The sequence below is a fragment of the Mastomys coucha genome, unplaced genomic scaffold (assembly GCF_008632895.1).
Source record: "Mastomys coucha isolate ucsf_1 unplaced genomic scaffold, UCSF_Mcou_1 pScaffold15, whole genome shotgun sequence".
Lineage (NCBI taxonomy): Eukaryota > Metazoa > Chordata > Mammalia > Rodentia > Muridae > Mastomys > Mastomys coucha.
In genome coordinates this window covers 140,918,278-140,935,046 of record NW_022196897.1, presented here as the reverse complement: position 1 = coordinate 140,935,046, position 16,769 = coordinate 140,918,278, and the positions used below count along the sequence as shown (strand labels likewise).

The window sequence follows — 16,769 nt, the reverse complement described above, 5'->3', positions numbered from 1 at the left end:
GGCAGCCTAGGCACTGGCAGGCTGGAAAGAACCACAAGATGCGGTAACGCCAACCACGCGAGCAGCTGAGCAGCTGTAGGCGGTAGAAAACAGTTTCCCTAGGGTCAAGAGTGGCGCGTGCGCAGAATGTGGGGTCCCCGCAAGGATCGGAACTCCGTAATGGGACCGGAAGCTTTCGGCTTTTTAAAGAAACAGTCACACTTTCCCGGCAGCCTAAAAATACTGTATTCTGGTTTTAGCCCCCACTAGGTTTCCTAGAAAACCCGTCTTCTAAAAGCGTCCATAACTGACAACCACTGGCCACGCCCACTCGTAAGCCCCACCCGCAGAGACCCGCCCCTCATCCTAGAAGCTCGGCACCCTGAAGCCCCGCCCAGTCACCCGTCCCAGAAGCTGCGCGCGCAGCGTAGAAAGTCAGCAGTTGGGGTTGAGCACGCGGCAGGCGCAGGCGCTGCGGAAGAAACGGCAGTGGCAGGAGGCGCACGGGTCGCAGCAGGCGGGCGCAGGCGGCTTGCAGCTGTCGCGGGTGGCCACGCAGGGGGTAGGTGGCGGGGGCCGTGCCACCTTCTTCATCGAGGCCTTTTTCTGTAGGAGAGACGTCGAGGATTGCTGAATGGGTCACGCCATCCTGCGATCCTCATGTACTGTCAGAGCCCTCTGCCCGGCTGTCCACCTCATGCGCACAGGGCATCCCAGTGCGTCCTTGCCCTCCACGCTAACCTACACAGCGCCCTCATCATCAAGCTTACCTAGCTCCGACCTGGCTCATTTCTTAGACCCCATTTAGCCCCCGTTTTAAACAATCTTCCGGCTTCGAGCCTTTCGCCATCCCTGTTATCCGCTGCCCCTGGGTTAGTCCACTCGCTCACTGTCTTTCCCTTAGCCACCCTGTCCTCTAGAGTTAACATCCTCCAGGGCACCAAAGAAGGCCCTTCCTATGACTTCATCGTCCGCTTAAGGGTCGATGATTTCTCTAGGGAGAAACAAACTTCCTTTTGGCTCTGGAGGACCCCTGTGTTTGGTATCTGCCCTTTGGGCTAGCTACTCCATAGCCTAGAGTCATTCTAGCACTGGTAGTCAGGTCCTGTGTGCTGTTTCGTAATAAAATGCGGACAGTGCAACTGAGTTTTCTATTTAAGAGTAACGTGAACATGTATTTTCCTGTTAAATACAAATTTGCTAGGACCACATTTAGCATTGGAATTGACATGTGCTGTGTCAGCTGTACACCAGATTTTAAAGACTGCACAAAAGTAACTTTTTAAAAATTGTTTAGGTGTTGAAATATTAATACTTTATACCGAGTTTTAAATATTGTTAGTCTTTTAAGATATTAGTCTTTTAAAATATTGTAAGTCTTTTGTATTAGAAAATACAAATATATGGCTTATGCTGTGTTTCTACTGGATATTGCTCTAGATTGCTAAATTTTTCATTTAATTGCTACTTCTCTAGGCCTTCACCATGCTTTAATGCCTTCACAGTATGTATCATGTAAGAATTTAGATTTGTTTACTGATTTACTTGCAGGCTGGTTTCCCCACACCGACTTAAGCTCCACACAACACTAATCTCTTGTTTACTGCTGTGTTACCAGCATCTAGCATGTCCATGTATTTTGTTTAGTTCTCGCTGCTTTGGTTACAGTTGATCCAATTAGCTGAGCCACACTAACACAGGAATAGTATGCGCATTTCAATCATGCCTCAACCTGCTGTTTATCAGAGTGTAGGAACAGAGTGCAGTATAGGTACAAAACCATGAAATGGTCCTCAACCAGCAAGAAAGCATTCTTTTCTCTGTCTATTTCAGTTGAAAGGCTCTGTTTGGTCTTAGCATGTCCTTAATTGCTTTTTTTCAATGCATTCTAACAGCCTTTTAACAAAGCATGTTTTAGTAGCATTTCTCAATTTGTGGGACAAGACCTCCTGGGGGGGTCCTAATAACCCTTTCACAAGGGTCTTCTAAGACCACTGGACAACACAGATATCCACATTACAATTTATAACAGCAACAAAATCACAGTTATGAAGTAGTAATAAAAATAATTTTAAGGTTGGAGTTACCACAACATGACATGCTCAGGTGGGTGTTGAATTTGCTGCAGCCCTTGAACTGGGGAATCCCCCTGCCTCAACCTCCTAAACCCCTGGGACTGCATGCCTGTACTGCCATGCTCAGCAAATGGTGTTTTATTTTTGTTGAGTCTCTTACTCCAGCTACAGCAAGTGATGTCAGTTTCTATCATACTTCTGTTTTTCAATGGCTGTGCACGGTGGCCTCAGCACTCAGGGAACTCTGGACAAGGAGGATGGGGGGTTTGTAGTCAGCCTGCACTGCATAGCAAAAGCTTGCTGAAAATAATCTAGGCCTGAGAGGATGGCTCAGTAGTGGAACACTATCCAGCTTACACAGGCCCTGGAACTTGATCCCCAGAACTGCAAAGGAGGTGGGAAAGAAAGAAACTCAGATACAGCAAGAGTGGATTTTCGACAGGTGGGGTTTAGGTAAATATCCAAAAGAACTGAGTGAGGCTTTCCAGAAGGCTTAAGCATTGGGAACTGCTGCTCAGCAGGCCGCTGTTTCTCTTAGTGAATTTAGGCTCTCTGGCTTCTATGGAAGCCTTAAGGCTCTAGGCTGGGGAAACCTTCAGGTAGTTTTTAGTTCTTTTGTCTCCTGGAGACTAAGTGAAAGATACTTCCCAGCCTCCAGTTCTCTGCCAAGGCTTGCCGGTCTCCCACCCCCAATTAAGAACTCCCAGGCCTACCTTGGAAGACCTCTTCCGCTTTTCAGCTTCTTTTCTGCTGATCTTCTTGGATTTCTTGTTGAGTGCTTCAAAGAAAGACAGAAAGAGCAAAGCCAGATGTTTCTGGGGGCCTAAGTTGTGGTGAAGTGGGAGGAGCAGAGGGGGTTCTGGGAAGTCTCAGGGTGGAGGAGAGAAAGAGGGACTTCCGGATGCATCACATTAGGGAATCAAGCCAGCAGGTTCTTATTAGCCTGGCTTCAGACCTAAAGAGCAGTGTGCTCTTGGGGGAGGCCAAGAGGAAATCCAAGGGGGACCTGGGACCTGTCGTGTCATCTGTTGTGAGACCCAGTGTTTGACCTTGCTAACCCTTGATCTCTTCTTGATCACTCCAGGTGCCCCCGTTTTAGTTTTATCCTTGCAGGTGCAAGAACATTGCCAGCCTCTGTAAATGGACTCAGCCTTTTATTATTGGACACATCTGTGTCTATTATTATTATTACTATTATTATTATTATCATCATCATCAAATCTCATAGCCAGGTATACCTGACTCCAACCTATATAACAACTATGATCTTTCCTTGACAATTAGATTTCCTCATCTCCCAGAAAGAGTTCTATCATAAAAATTTTTTCTATGTTTATAAAACCAAAAGTCTGACGTGGGGCTGGGGAGTAGGTTAGCAGTTAAGAGTACTTGGTGTTTGTTTCTGGTTTGTTTCTCCACAGACTCACAGTGGTGACTCACAACTACCTGTAACTGCAGTTTCAGGGGTTCCAACATCCTCTGAGAGTACCAGGCATACACACGGTATATAAGCATACATGAAGGCAAAAATACCCATTCACATAAAAATAACATTTTAAAAAGTCTGATATATCAGCTGGACCTGGTAGTGCACACCTTTAATCCCAGCACTTGGAAGGCAGAGGCAGGATCTCTGAGTTCAAGGCCAGTTTGGTCTACAGGGTGAGATCTAAGACAGCCAGAGCTATACAGAGAAACCTTGTTTTGAAAAAAACAAAAACAAAAGCAAAACCCAACCAATAACTAAATAAAGTAAAAAGGGCTGGCATATCAATAGTAGAGAACATTGATGTCTCCTCTTTTCCCTCCTGTGGCTTCCCTGATGTGTCTAAACTAGACAATATGTCTGTGCCCAGGGACATGAAAGTCTGCAAAGACGTACTAGTTGTGAGCTTTCATGTCTAATCTGCCTCTGTTTACATTCCTGCTCAGCTCATCAGGAACTAATGTCAGTAAGCTCCAGTTTTTCATCAGTTGTTAAATATCAATACCACAGGAGCCACCTCACAAAATCTAGCATACTATGTGTGTTACAGGAACTGAATCGGGCCTTATGCATGCTAAGCATGCACTCTGCCACTGGGCTTTCATCTTTAGTCCTTTAGGATTAGGTGAGATCAAACCATAAGCTCTCCAGTGCCAGACTTTGACGCTCCCCATAACTTCCCATCCCATGGCAAGACTAGCTTATTGCAGATTTCATTTCTAGTCCATGGTTTACCTAAAGTTTGTTTTGTTGAATTCTATGAGTCATTAAAATTTTATAAATGCTAAATAAAACCAAGTCCACCAAGCATCTTGCCTTGAGACTTCTTCAGATCTCTGACAGATTAAACTTGGTATTAGAGTGGTGGCATGCAGAGCTTTCCCAAACCCAAGCACTCAAGGATACTGTATTTCCCTAGGAAGGAGCGAGAAAGCACCATAACTGTGGGGGTAGCAGCCCGGGTTACAGGCTTGACATATTGTACTCCCTCTCACGGGTCAGAGCCGAGAGGCTGGGTCCTAAGGCAAGCTACTTACCCACGATAGAAACAGAGGAGAAATCCAGTGAGTTCATGGAGGAGTTGCTCCTCAGACTCTTGTCATCTTCATGAGTCTCCTCGAGGACCAGGTGACTGTAGACAGTGAAGAAGCACAGGAAGCCCACTAGGGTGGCCAGGAGTAAGTGGGTGACATCCATCCTGAGAAGCTTAAGTTGAGCAGAGAAGGTGATCGGTGGTGGGTGGGAGAGAAGATGGTGGTGAAGAGGATGTATGTGCTTTCCTGTTCTCTAGGTGTGCCTTTGGGCTGGTGGTCTGACTCTGCTACACAAGTCTCTCATCAGGGCTGGAAGTGTAGCAAGGCTGAGGGTAGAGGAGGGAATGTTGATACGGGGAGATGACAGAAAAGGAGAGATGGGAAGAAGGACAAAGGAAGGAGAGAGGGAGGGAGGTTGAAGCCAAGGGGACAAGAATTCATTGTGTTGCTTTGTGCTGTCCAGAGGGCGGAGTACTGACTCTCTGTGTTTCTTTTCTTTCTTTTTTTTTCCCTCCTGTATAAGCATCAGTCCCCAGAGACCTTAGGCCTAGGCAGAGTTGTTGAAAGTGCCTCCTGGCCACCAGGAGTGCCTCACAGTGGCAGGGTCTTCTCTAAGGTGACGAGAATACAGCTAACAAGTTAGAGCTCAGTGAGAAGGATGAAGGATGAAGGCTCCTGAAGACAAGTGTATGTCATATACCTGATTCCCTCTGACCCACAGGGAACAAATTGTGTCAGGGCATGTCAACGGAAGCTAAAAGGACTTCTTTCTAGCCCGAGTTTGAAGGGGCAGATGGATTTTTAGCAGATTTCTTTCCTCAAATGCCTTCTGTCACTATTGGATCCCCACCCCTTCCCACACCACTGCCCCATTTCCCTCTCGGGTTCTGGAAAAAGCTGGGTCTGCATTTCCAAGGTTCCCTCTACCCGAGGCACAAGGGCTGCCAGAGAGAGTAACATAAGTTGCTCATTCTGATCCTACCCACTCCTGGGCTCCCTCTGCAGCTCCCTGGACAGCGCCAGCTTCCTCCTCTCTGTTCTCAGCTTGGTTGGTGTGCTGGCTAGTTTTATGTCAATGTGACACAAGTCAGAGTCATTTGGGAAGAGGGAACTTCAATTGAGAAATTGACTCTACCAGACTGGCCTGTGAGAAAGCCTGTGGTACATTTTTCTTGATTGATGATTAGTGTGGGAGGGTCCAGCTCACTGTGGACAGTGCCACCCCTGGCGTAGTGGTCCTGGGTGCTATAAGAAAGCAGGCTGAGAAAGCCATGAAGAACAAACCACAAAGCAGCATTCCTCCATGGCCTCTGCATCAGCTCCTGCCTCCATGTTCCTGCCTGATTCCCTCTGATGACAGACTGTGACCCGAGGGTTGTAACCTGGAATAAACCCTTCCTTCTCCAAGTTTCCTTTGGTCATGGTGTCCTATTGAAGCAATAGAAACACTAACCAAGACAGTCAGCATCAGGTTTTCTGCATGTCGATTTTACTGCAGGAGAAGACCCAAGCAACTGGCCTCCACCCCTTCCAATCGTCTGGGAACTGTAAGGGATGGTCCTGACCTTTAGAAGTCCACCCACCCATGTAGCCCCAATGCCAGTTCTTTTGATGGCCTCAGATCTTCTTTTTTTCATCACTGGGCACTACCTGTCATAAGCTCACCACCAAATTGCTCTCCCAGAGCCTGGTTAGTTGAGAGTGGGCACTGGCCCGACCACTGGGTTTTTCATCTTGGCTCAGCCTTAATGAAGATGCACAACTCTGGGCAAGACTGCTCTTTGTGTCAGGCTCTATAGTTTGTTTCCTGGTGAAGTAAGAGAAATGGACTACGTCTGTGGTCTGCACTCAGGTATAGACTAACTCCTAACTCCTCAAAACAAAACAATGGTGACAGGTGGAGTGTGTGAAGGGAGGGTAGGCAGCTCAGCTGGCAGAATAAAGAGCGACTCGCACGAGCAAGCGCGACTCGCAGCAGCGCGACTGGTCGAGCAGACACCTGCTCTAGAGCCTACTATCTCTTTCCACCCTGCAAGACCCTCTCCGAATGGAGTGTTGAGCAGAATCATCTACACTAATAGAAACCCCCCTCCTCACTCACAGGGTAGGTGCCCCAGGCCTTGACTATGGAAAGTAAACGCAGAACCAGACTCTACTATATAGGCTTTCATCCAGGGACCATCTTCCCTAGAAAAGAATCTTGGTCTCTGTCTCCTTTTTCCATCTTCTCACCAAGTTTTCCTTTACGTTCCCCCAAACAATTCCCTTGTCTTTTAACCCAGCCTCACTTGTTGTTGTTGTTTTGCTTTTCAAGACAGTGTAGCCCTGGCCGTACTGGGACTGACTCACTCTGTAGACTAGACTGAGATCTGCCTGGCTCTGCCTCCCAGGTGCTGGGATTAAGAGTGTGTACCACCACCCGTTTCCCAGCCTCATTTTCAGTGGAACGTTCTTCACACTGCCTGCGTCCCCTGCTTTTCTCTCCATCATGGATCACCTTGTTCATCTATCATCTTTCTCTCTCAGCTGCTCCTGGCTCTGTCTCATCCTTCCTCCAAGACCCGGTCCAAAGGCTGGCCCCAGCACATCTTTCTTAGCCAGGCCAACTCAAGGAGTATGCTCTCCCTTTTTGAACCCCATTTTGCTCTTAAATTCAATGCCATGGACATTGTTCAGTACCTCATTGTTCTTTAATTGCTCACAGAGGCTTTTCTCATCAGTTAGACACAGTTCTTTTGGTAGGACAGTGAAGCTGAATGTCAGATCTGTGGTTGGACATACGTGTCTCCATCACTTTCCAATTATTTGAGTGTAGAGGGAAGAGAGGTCCTCTCATCCCCCTCTTAGTTCTTATGTGGGCTCTTTGGCTGGATCTAGGAACCCAATTCATTGTATAAGAACTGATTAATAAGAGAAAGAGCATAAAGTTTTATTAAATTTACGTGTATATGGGGTTCTTCACAAGAGCATAAAGTCTGAAGAAGTGCCCAAAGCACGATGCTTTTATATTTCTAGACAAAGAATAATAAATTTGTATGGTAACGACAAGACAGCTGGCTATCTGGATGAGAGGAGTCAATTACAGCACTGTTGCTAAAAGTGCTGAGGGATATATGGGATGCGGGATATCCTGAGGCAGAGGGGGTGCTGCAACTGAGAAGTCCAAAAGGCTTGTTGAGGTGGCAGGTAGACACAGGGATGAGACTTGCAAATGACAATGGGAAGCAGCTTGGACAATGTTCCCAACTGAAAATGACTAAAGAGTTGTGGGTGGGAAAAAGACTTAATCAGAACCACACCACAGGAAAAAAAAAATCCCTCTGGAGCCCACACGGGATGGGAAGAATAAGAGTGAGAGGAAGACACTTCAGACAGAGGCTGTTGCTGGACTCCAGGGCTCCTACAGCCTGGTCCCTGCCATCTTTCCAGCCTTATTTTTCCTGTTAATTGTTTTTACATACACCACACACTCACTGGAATTGAGTGTTTAGAAGTAATTAGTCTAGTCAAGCTTAGCGGCTTCCTGGCCCCAGTATGAAGGCCATTTCCCCCACTTTTTTCTTTAAACCTGTTTGTTTGTTTGGTTTTTGTTTGTTTGGTTGGTTTTTGTTTTGTTTTGTCTTTAGAGAAGGTCTCATACTTAGTCAAGATTGGCCTTGAACTTAGGGTGATCGAGCAGGCTGGCTTGGAACTTGCAGCAATCCTGCTTTTGCCTCTTAAAAGCTGGGATTGCTGATGTGTACCACCATGCCCATTTTTTCCTACCCATTACTTATGCGTGACCATAGTACTTAGCTCGTTTCACTACAATTTATTTATTTACTATCTGCTAATGCTAAAGTCTCAACATCTGTTTTCTCTATTTGAGATACCTTTGATATATTCTGTGAACTGATGGCTTTTACTGTCCTTGTTTTGTTTTGTGTTATTGGTAGTGCTGGTGAGATGCCTCGGGGCCTTACATGGCACTCTACAACTGAGCTATATCTTAAATTCATTTTTTACATTTGAAGTCATGGACTCACATTCCTGTAATCCCAGCATAAGAGAGACTGAGGGAAGAAGATTCCTGCCTGCCCAAAAGAGTGTAAGAAACACACACACACACACTCACACACACACACACACACTCACACACACACTCACACACACACACACTCACACACATACACACACGTACTCACACACACGCACACACTGTCACATACAGTCACACACACTCACACACACGTACACACATGCACTCACATACACGCACTCACACACACACTCACACACACATACACACACATGCACTCACATGCACACATACACGCACACACACACACACTCCTGACAGTCTGGCACTAACAAGCAGGTGTGGGGCTGGAGTGTAACTTAGCTTCGAGGAGCTTGTCTAACAAACAGGGCTTGGATTTTCCCACTTCCCACTCCATAAAGATGCATATCTACAACATCAGCATTCAGGAGGCAGGAGCATTAGATGTTCTAGATCTTTCTAGATTTTCCAGCCTGGGACACATGAGACCCTGTCTAAAAAATGAATAAAGGGAACCTTTCTATGTTGTTCAATCAGTGGATAAGGCGCAAGCCTGGGGACCAGAATTTGATCCCTAGAATTTACATAGGCGGGAGGGAAAACTGAGTGCAAAGAGAACTTTGCTCTGAGGACCACACCTATGCTGCGCCACACATGACTGCCTGAGGAATCATAAGGAAAGGAACTCTAAACATAAATAAATAAGGAGCTGTGGAGAAATGGCTTAGTGGGGAAAGAGCTTGCTGTGCAAACATGAGGACCTGAGCGTGGGTCCCTAGCACCCACTTAAGAGCTGGGAGAACCTGCCTGCAATCCTAGAGCTGAGGTGAAGTACTAGGGTGCAGGGGGAGCCAGGGAGAGTCCTCCAGCTTCCTGGCCAGGTTAGTCAGACAGCAAGGGCCAGGTTAAGCGAGAGGTTGTGCCTCATAAACTAAAATGGAATTCTGGTGCAGTGGTGCACATCTCTAATTTCAACACTTGGGAGGCCGATAGAGGCAGATGTCCGTGAGCCTGAGGTCAGCCTGGTCTACATAAGTGAGTTCCAGGCCAGTCAAGTTACATATGAGACCCCGTCAATAACAAAATCACAATAATGATATAAAACATAAATAAAATACATAATAATAAAAACAACACTAATGATAAGGTGGAGAGCAGTAGAAAAAGCCAACTAATGTGAACCTCAACCTCATACAATAAATAAACAGAGCAGATGTGATCTTGGAATGGTAATTTGTGCTATTATTAACCAATAATATTTCTCCTTAATGTATCAGACTTCATATTAATATGGGGTTGGGTTCTAATGAGACAAGATTCAGGACTGCTAAGTTTTTTTTTATAAAAGAATTATTTATTTATTTATTTACTTACTTACTTATTGTATCGATCATACTGTAGCTGTCTTCAGACACACCAGAAGAGGGCATTAGATCCCATTACAGATGGTTGTGAGCCACCATATGGTTGCTGGGAATTGAACTAGCAGTCAGTGCTCTCAACCACTGAGCCATCTCTCCAGCCCCGGGACTGCTAAGTTTTGATTGTTAGAAGAAGAGAAAAAGTCTGCATCATGAATAGCTAGTACAATGTTTTGAAGCTTTTTCCATTATCTTATGCTGCATAGAATTGATAAAGATTTAGCCTAATAAAACTTAGACATAGACTAAAAATAAACATTGAACTATTGTAAAATATTTTAATTAGTTCCATGAAGTTAAATATATATTTTAAAGTTTATCCTGTAGCTCCAATATCTTCCAAAACCAAGTTTATGTTTACCTTTGGCCTCTAAGTGTGCCTAAGAGACCCTCCATCCCCTATATAGCAGAACTGTGGCATCAGTGAGTACTAATCAGAATGGAGGGCTATCCGGTGGAAGGTCAGGCAACCAGCTCTGACACCAGAGCAACACCCCCTGCCAGGAGGCAGTGTGGCTTTCTTGAGTTCTTTGTGGTAAGTGATATTGTTGCCCATACTTACTGTGAATTCCTGCAAGGAGGTGGAAGGGTGGCTGGGAAATCAGAGTTAGAAAAGGAGAAGAAGGATCTGGGGGAAGATTAATTGAGACCCAGGGTCAGAGCTCATGAGACTGAACATGCATGATGTGGTTGAATCAATAGTTTAATCCAGTATCACGTCCAAGGATCAGAGGGACTCAGGAGCCTTAGGTATCGGACAACAGCGTTGTCTGTTGTGAGCATCAACGCTGCAGCCAAAGCCCATGCGTATCACCCACTCAAAACAGCTGAAAGGGCTTTGTAGCAGAGCGGATGCAGACACTGAACCCTACAGCAGGGAGCGGGAAGCCCGACTGGGTCAGATGCCCCAAACAACTCAGGATGCATAATGAATGATGAAGGAAAAAAGGAAAGTTCTCCTGACAGATTTAGAAACTTGGGCTGAGTTTTTGAAAGATAAAGCCTCGGTATAATTAATTATATTTGGGTGCTGGGAAAGGGTTAAATAATACAGAACTAGAAAACAAGTGTGTTTAGGATCCTGAGATCATACATTTTTTAGAATTTATAATTTTGTGGACTTGTGAAAAACAACTATCAGCTATATATTATGTTGAACCACATATAAGGAATCTAGGTATACCCACTTAAAATATATTGAGAGTCGGTCAGATGGCATTCAGAAGGCAGAGGCAGGGGATTACCCAAGAGTTCATAGCCAGCTCGGTCTGCATAGTAAGTTCTAGGCCAGACTCTCTCACACAAAAATTGATGTTTCCACAGCAGAAAAGAAAAATGGAATATTTATAACAAGCAGGATAAAGACTTTGAATTTAATCCCTTTGATTCAGGACAGACTTTGCTGTCAAATGAATTCAGGTAAAGTCAGATTTTGATGGCAAATGAGTTACCAAAGGTGAGAGAGGAGGTGCAGGCTCTAGAATCTAGAGTTCTGCAATTGGATGTAAAGACCCATGGTTCTGTTCAAGCCCTCACATATGTTAGCATCGGACAGTGCTGTGCCCACTGATGTACCAGAGGGCAGCAGGCAGGAAACAACAACTAGCAACACTTCCGTTTCTCAGAGTCGACTCATTCATGGTGCCTTCCTCTTGAGGACAAGAATTTCCCTCTGAGAATAAGCCTGATTTCTGGAAATAGATAATGATTTACAGACTATTCTGGTAAAAATAAGCAGTGTTTTTGCTAAAGAATGAAGTATGGCCTAAATCACGGAGTTTTCAATCATAGAAATAAATATAATTTGTAGCTGATGAAACCAAAATTGTGACAGTCAAGTTGAGTGCTTTTCCCCAAAGCTATAAAGCTTGAGAAACCATAAATTTGCTCAAATGTTGCAAGTTGCTCAAAATATCTTTGGATTTCAGACACATCTTTAGAGGCCACTTAATAGTCATACAAGAAAAAGCTCCATATTAACCAGGAGTGGTGATGGCCTGTAATCACGACAGGGGGTGTGTTGCCCAGGTTAGAGGCTTACTTTGATTCTGAGGGCAGCGTAGGCTAGACAGCAGGGTGAGAGCTACAGAAGACTCTCTCTCTTGGGGCCTCGGGGGTGGGGTTCAGTAGTGAAGTTCCTCCTGTATAGTGGGAGGACCTGATCCCTGCACCCTGAAAAAAGCCAGTTGTGTGGTCTGTGCCTATAATCCCAGTGCTGGGGAGATGAAGAGAATTGGATCCTTTGGGTTTGCTGGCCATCTAGTCTAGCCAAATCTGTGAGCTCTGAGTTCAGTGGGATACCATGTCTTAAAAAAAAAAAAAAATTAAGGTAGACAACAATAGAGGAAGAAACCGGACATTGACTTGAGTCTACAAGCACCAGCACACATGTACACACACTTACACATATACTCAATCACACACTCACACACACACACACACACACACACACACACACACACATACACATATACTCTCACACACATATGCACCCATGCGTGAGCCCAAGCTGCATTATTATGACATTAATAGTTTAAATCTACAGAGAACACATACTCCCGAAGACCTAAGCAACCCAAGGGGAGGACCTGAGATAATCATAATAAATTCAGATGAATAGGCTTGAAATAATTAGACACTAGCAAGAATGGAAGTCAAAGATGATTTGACGTGAAGTCAGCTAGCATCTGTGGATCGGGGGATATAACAAACGAAAAGGCAACATAATCCACGCAAAACGAAGCACGCTTACCCTACCGGCAAGACAGGAGAGTTGTGACTTCCTGTTGCTTACCCCTAAGGAGGCTCCAGCCTGCTCACGTAGAAAAGGAGTGGGGGAGGGGAGAAACAGATCAATATCAGTCCACATCTGTCAGAACAGCTGTTGTCAGACATGAGCTAATGTGCAGTTGTAGTATCACTTTCTACAGTTATTGCAGGGCGTATGGACGAGGGCAGAGGTCTGCACATCTGCTTTGTACCTTCCAACTGGCCACTGAGACCCATTTACCTTGTCTAGGGTGTCATGGCTATTCTCTGTCTCCAGTTCTAAGTCCTACCTTTCTCCTCAGGAGCCTGTTCAAGTTCTCTAGCTCCTCTGGGGATTCAGCTGTGGCAGGCAGGAGCACTCTGTCTTTCCTGAGATTCCTATGGAGTGCCAGCCCACTTACATTGAAATCTTGCTACTTAGTGATTCAAGTCACAGAAGGTCCAAGCTCATTCTAGCTAATGTCTTCACCAGGCAAGTACCTTACCATTGAGCTCTGTGTCCAGAATAAAATGGAATTCAAGGCCATCTCACCTCAAAATATCCACCTTTATTTACCCAGTTGCCACAGCATGTCTTAAGGGCTCCTGAGGTGATAGAACGAATGACCTCTGATGCGGCCAAGCTGGTAGTGGTTTGTTTCTGGATTACCTTTCTCTTTTCCTAAGGGCAGTGACCTGTGGAATGCTGTCAAGGAGGACAGATTCTGCTGAGGTTGGGAAGGGCACATTTAAGGGAAGAGAGGACTGACAAAAAGGAGAAGCCCTGGCCATAAATGCTGCTCACTTCTCAAGACTGCCTCCTTAGGAGCAGGTCTGAAGAGTGACAATTCAAGGCATGGAGCCCAGTGTTCTGAGGGATTTTTAAAACGAGCCCAAGTCATGACTGGTAGGGAACATTAGAAAGTCAAGGCCCACTAAGCGTGAGAAATTTGTTGACATCTGAACTTGTAATTTTGCTGTCATTGGTTAGCCCAATCCTAAAAGTTATAGCTGAATGACTAGCCAAAACCCATGTGAAACCTGGATATGCTGGTGCACATCTGTTACCCTGGCACTTTGGGAGGCAGAAACAAGAGGATGTCTGGGATTTACTGGCCAGTCAGATCTAGCTAAACTGGAAAGATCCCCGTTCAGTGTCTTAAAGATCCAAGGTGGAGACAGATAGAGAGAGAGAGAGAGAGAAGGCCAACCACATGATGTGAGTGGTGTCTGGCCTGCACACACATGTGCACACAAACATACACACCATTTTTAAAGAGATCTGTTCACATAAAAATATAGTGTAGAGATAGCGTTTTTCTCATACCACAATGTTGGAAGCACTCTTTTTGCTGAAATTCACACAAACATTTAATTGATCTAACAGCATCCTGGAGAGCCTCGCCCTCCCAGTGAGACAGTAACAAGAAATAACGTTGTGAGGACAGTGGGCCAGAGAGATGGCTCCCCAGCTAAGAGCACTTGCTGCTCTTGCAAAGGGCCAGCTTCAGTTCCCAGCATCTACATGACAGCTCCCAACAATTCGTAACTCTAATTCTAGGGAATCTGATGCCCTCTTCTGACCTCCTCAGGCACGAGGCACACACATTGTAAACAGATACATATGTAGGTGAAACACTCATATACATAAAATAAAAGTAAATTAGAAAAATCTTTTAAAAAAGAAAAGAAAAAATCCTCATGTCATGCTAGGGAGATAGCTTGGTGGGGGAAGTGCTCTCAGATTAAACATGGGCATCCAGGTGAAAGAAAGGAAATCCCAATCCTCCTGCCTCTATCTCCCAAGTGCTAGGATTATAGGAATGTACCACCATACCCAGTTGATGCAATATTGGGGGATCAAACCCAGGGCTTCCCATGTTCTCGGCACATTCTACCATTGACTGACATCCCCAGCCTCAAGAGACATATTTTAAGTAAGCTCCCGGGTGATTGCGACTTGTGAGAAACACTGATTTGGTTTTTGACAAATAAGGAAACGGAGATGCAGAGACGAAAGAAGGTAGAAATGTAGGCATCCAGATCATTGTAGTGTGCTCTCATTGTAAGAAAACTCAAACTATTTACTCAAAAACCAAACAGGACAGCAAATCATAGTAGCTACCATTCGCTGAGAGCCTGCTACGTGGCAGGCTCTGTTGTAGGTAGTCATACACATTTACCTCTCCTCAAAAGGCATAGATAGCTATTGGCGTGGGAGTGATGACTCAGAAGTTAAGAGCACTTACTGCTGTTGCAGAGAACCAGGTTCAGTTCTTAGCACTCACTCTTCAGCTCACAATTATCTGTAACTTCAGGTCCAGGGGATCTAATACCCTCCTATGGCCTCTGAGGATGCCTGTGCACGTGTAGTGTATACATACACAGAGAGCTACAGATTGGGGCCACGGGAGATGGCTCAGGGGGTAAAGGCACTCTCTATGTGAGCCTGAAGACCTGTGTTTAATCCCTGAAATCCATCTACAAAGCTGGATACTGTGGTGCTGAAAGACCCCCGTGGGGAGACCCCCCCACTCAAATCTCAGGAGGATGTGCACCCAAGGAATCCTGAGAGACCATCTTGATGTAAACACATGAGGCAGTTTAATATCAGAGCGCTCCGGATCGACACGAATCTCACGCAGGAGATAGAGGAATCTAAATTCCTAAGGGTAGTAATCTGAGTCAACAGAGCATCTGGCTGACCTTAAACCATATCTAAGAGGACCAGATGATCCATTACTCAGTTGGGTCGTGCCAGGGCCCACCCGGACATATGTTTGCATGCTTTCTCCTCCACATATTCCCGGCCTGCTAGTTCCCAGAATGTCCCAACAGCTCGCCTGCCCCTGCCCAGGCCCATCTGGACATGCTCGGCCTTGGTCCACTGCGTTTTCCTCAAACCTGCAATTTTCTCATTAGCCAGCACAAGTCTTAAATTTAACTCTTTCAGTGCCTCATCTGGAACCCCAGCACTCCTATAGAGGGATTGGAGTCAGAGACAGAAGACGTAGCTGAGGTTCAGGGGCCAACAAGCCTGGAGTGGAGCGCAGCTGCAGGAATAAGAGAGGCCCTGACTCAGCTAGGCAGAAGGAGAGAACCAACTCCCAAAGACATCCCCGGATTTCCACACTCATATGCCACATTCGCTCACACACATTTAAAAATAAAAAATTTAAAAGCTCCCTATCACAATGGTGGAAACGGAAAGTCAGTGCACAAGGCTACAGAAACATCTCAGCAGAGGAAGGAGTCAATCCCGTATCTGAAGACAGAGCCACGTAGAAGCTCCGCCCTTTTCCTCAAGTGAAAGGGAAAGAGGAAGACCACCAGGCTAAGGAATGACGTTAGTCCGCCCGCATGCAATCCAAGCACCTGGGGGGCTAGGCAAGAGGCTCACAACTTTGAAGCCATTATGAGCTACACAGTGAGACTGTCTCAAACAAGACAAAAAGACAAAAACAGTCTCCCACAGCAAAACAAAGCAAGCAACCAAAGAACCTGCAATCCCAGCATTCAGTGCGCGAAGGCTGTATATAGTTCAAAGACATCCTTGGCTGCGTGTGACTCTGTCTCAAAGATGAGAACCAGAACAACCCCAAAACCTCTACAGACTGTAGTCTGCTGTCCTGGCCGAGTCCAGCTTGTTATGGAAGAAATTAAAACAAAACAAAACCAGAACAGCTGCTCTCTTCTGGATGCCTGGATTTAGGATTCCTTCAGCTCTGTCCATACAGGGGATGTTGTCTCTCAGATGACTTAAGAAGTTCCTCTCCCTGCGATGGGCTGTCAGAGATGGGGCTCCGGCTTCTCTGGCTCCCTCACTGGGGACTAGACTGAGTCAGAAACATGTCTGCCGGTTGAGAGGCCGCATCTGGAGTCTGCAGAGTCTGCCAGTCTCCCTTCATAAGGAGAGAGTCCCGGACATCTGAAGGATGAAAGTGGCTGGCTGGGCGAAGCGGGGGATCTCTCCCTCCCTCCCTCCCT

General features: G+C 45.8%; 1 protein-coding gene across 8 annotated transcripts in view; it reads right to left on the bottom strand.

Annotated features, from left to right (window-relative positions):
* Positions 1–201: 201 nt before the first annotated feature.
* Asip (agouti signaling protein) overlaps positions 202–16,769 on the bottom strand; it is a 116,973-nt gene continuing 100,405 nt past the window's right edge. For all 8 annotated transcript variants that reach the window (XM_031372398.1, XM_031372392.1, XM_031372393.1 and 5 more), the window contains 3 exons: positions 4,578–4,746; positions 2,768–2,832; positions 202–585 (listed from right to left, as the gene is read on the bottom strand). In XM_031372398.1, the coding sequence (XP_031228258.1) occupies positions 415–585; positions 2,768–2,832; positions 4,578–4,737 (396 nt within the window). In that variant the 5' untranslated portion in view covers positions 4,738–4,746 and the 3' untranslated portion in view covers positions 202–414. The remainder of the gene's footprint in view (positions 586–2,767; positions 2,833–4,577; positions 4,747–16,769) is intronic.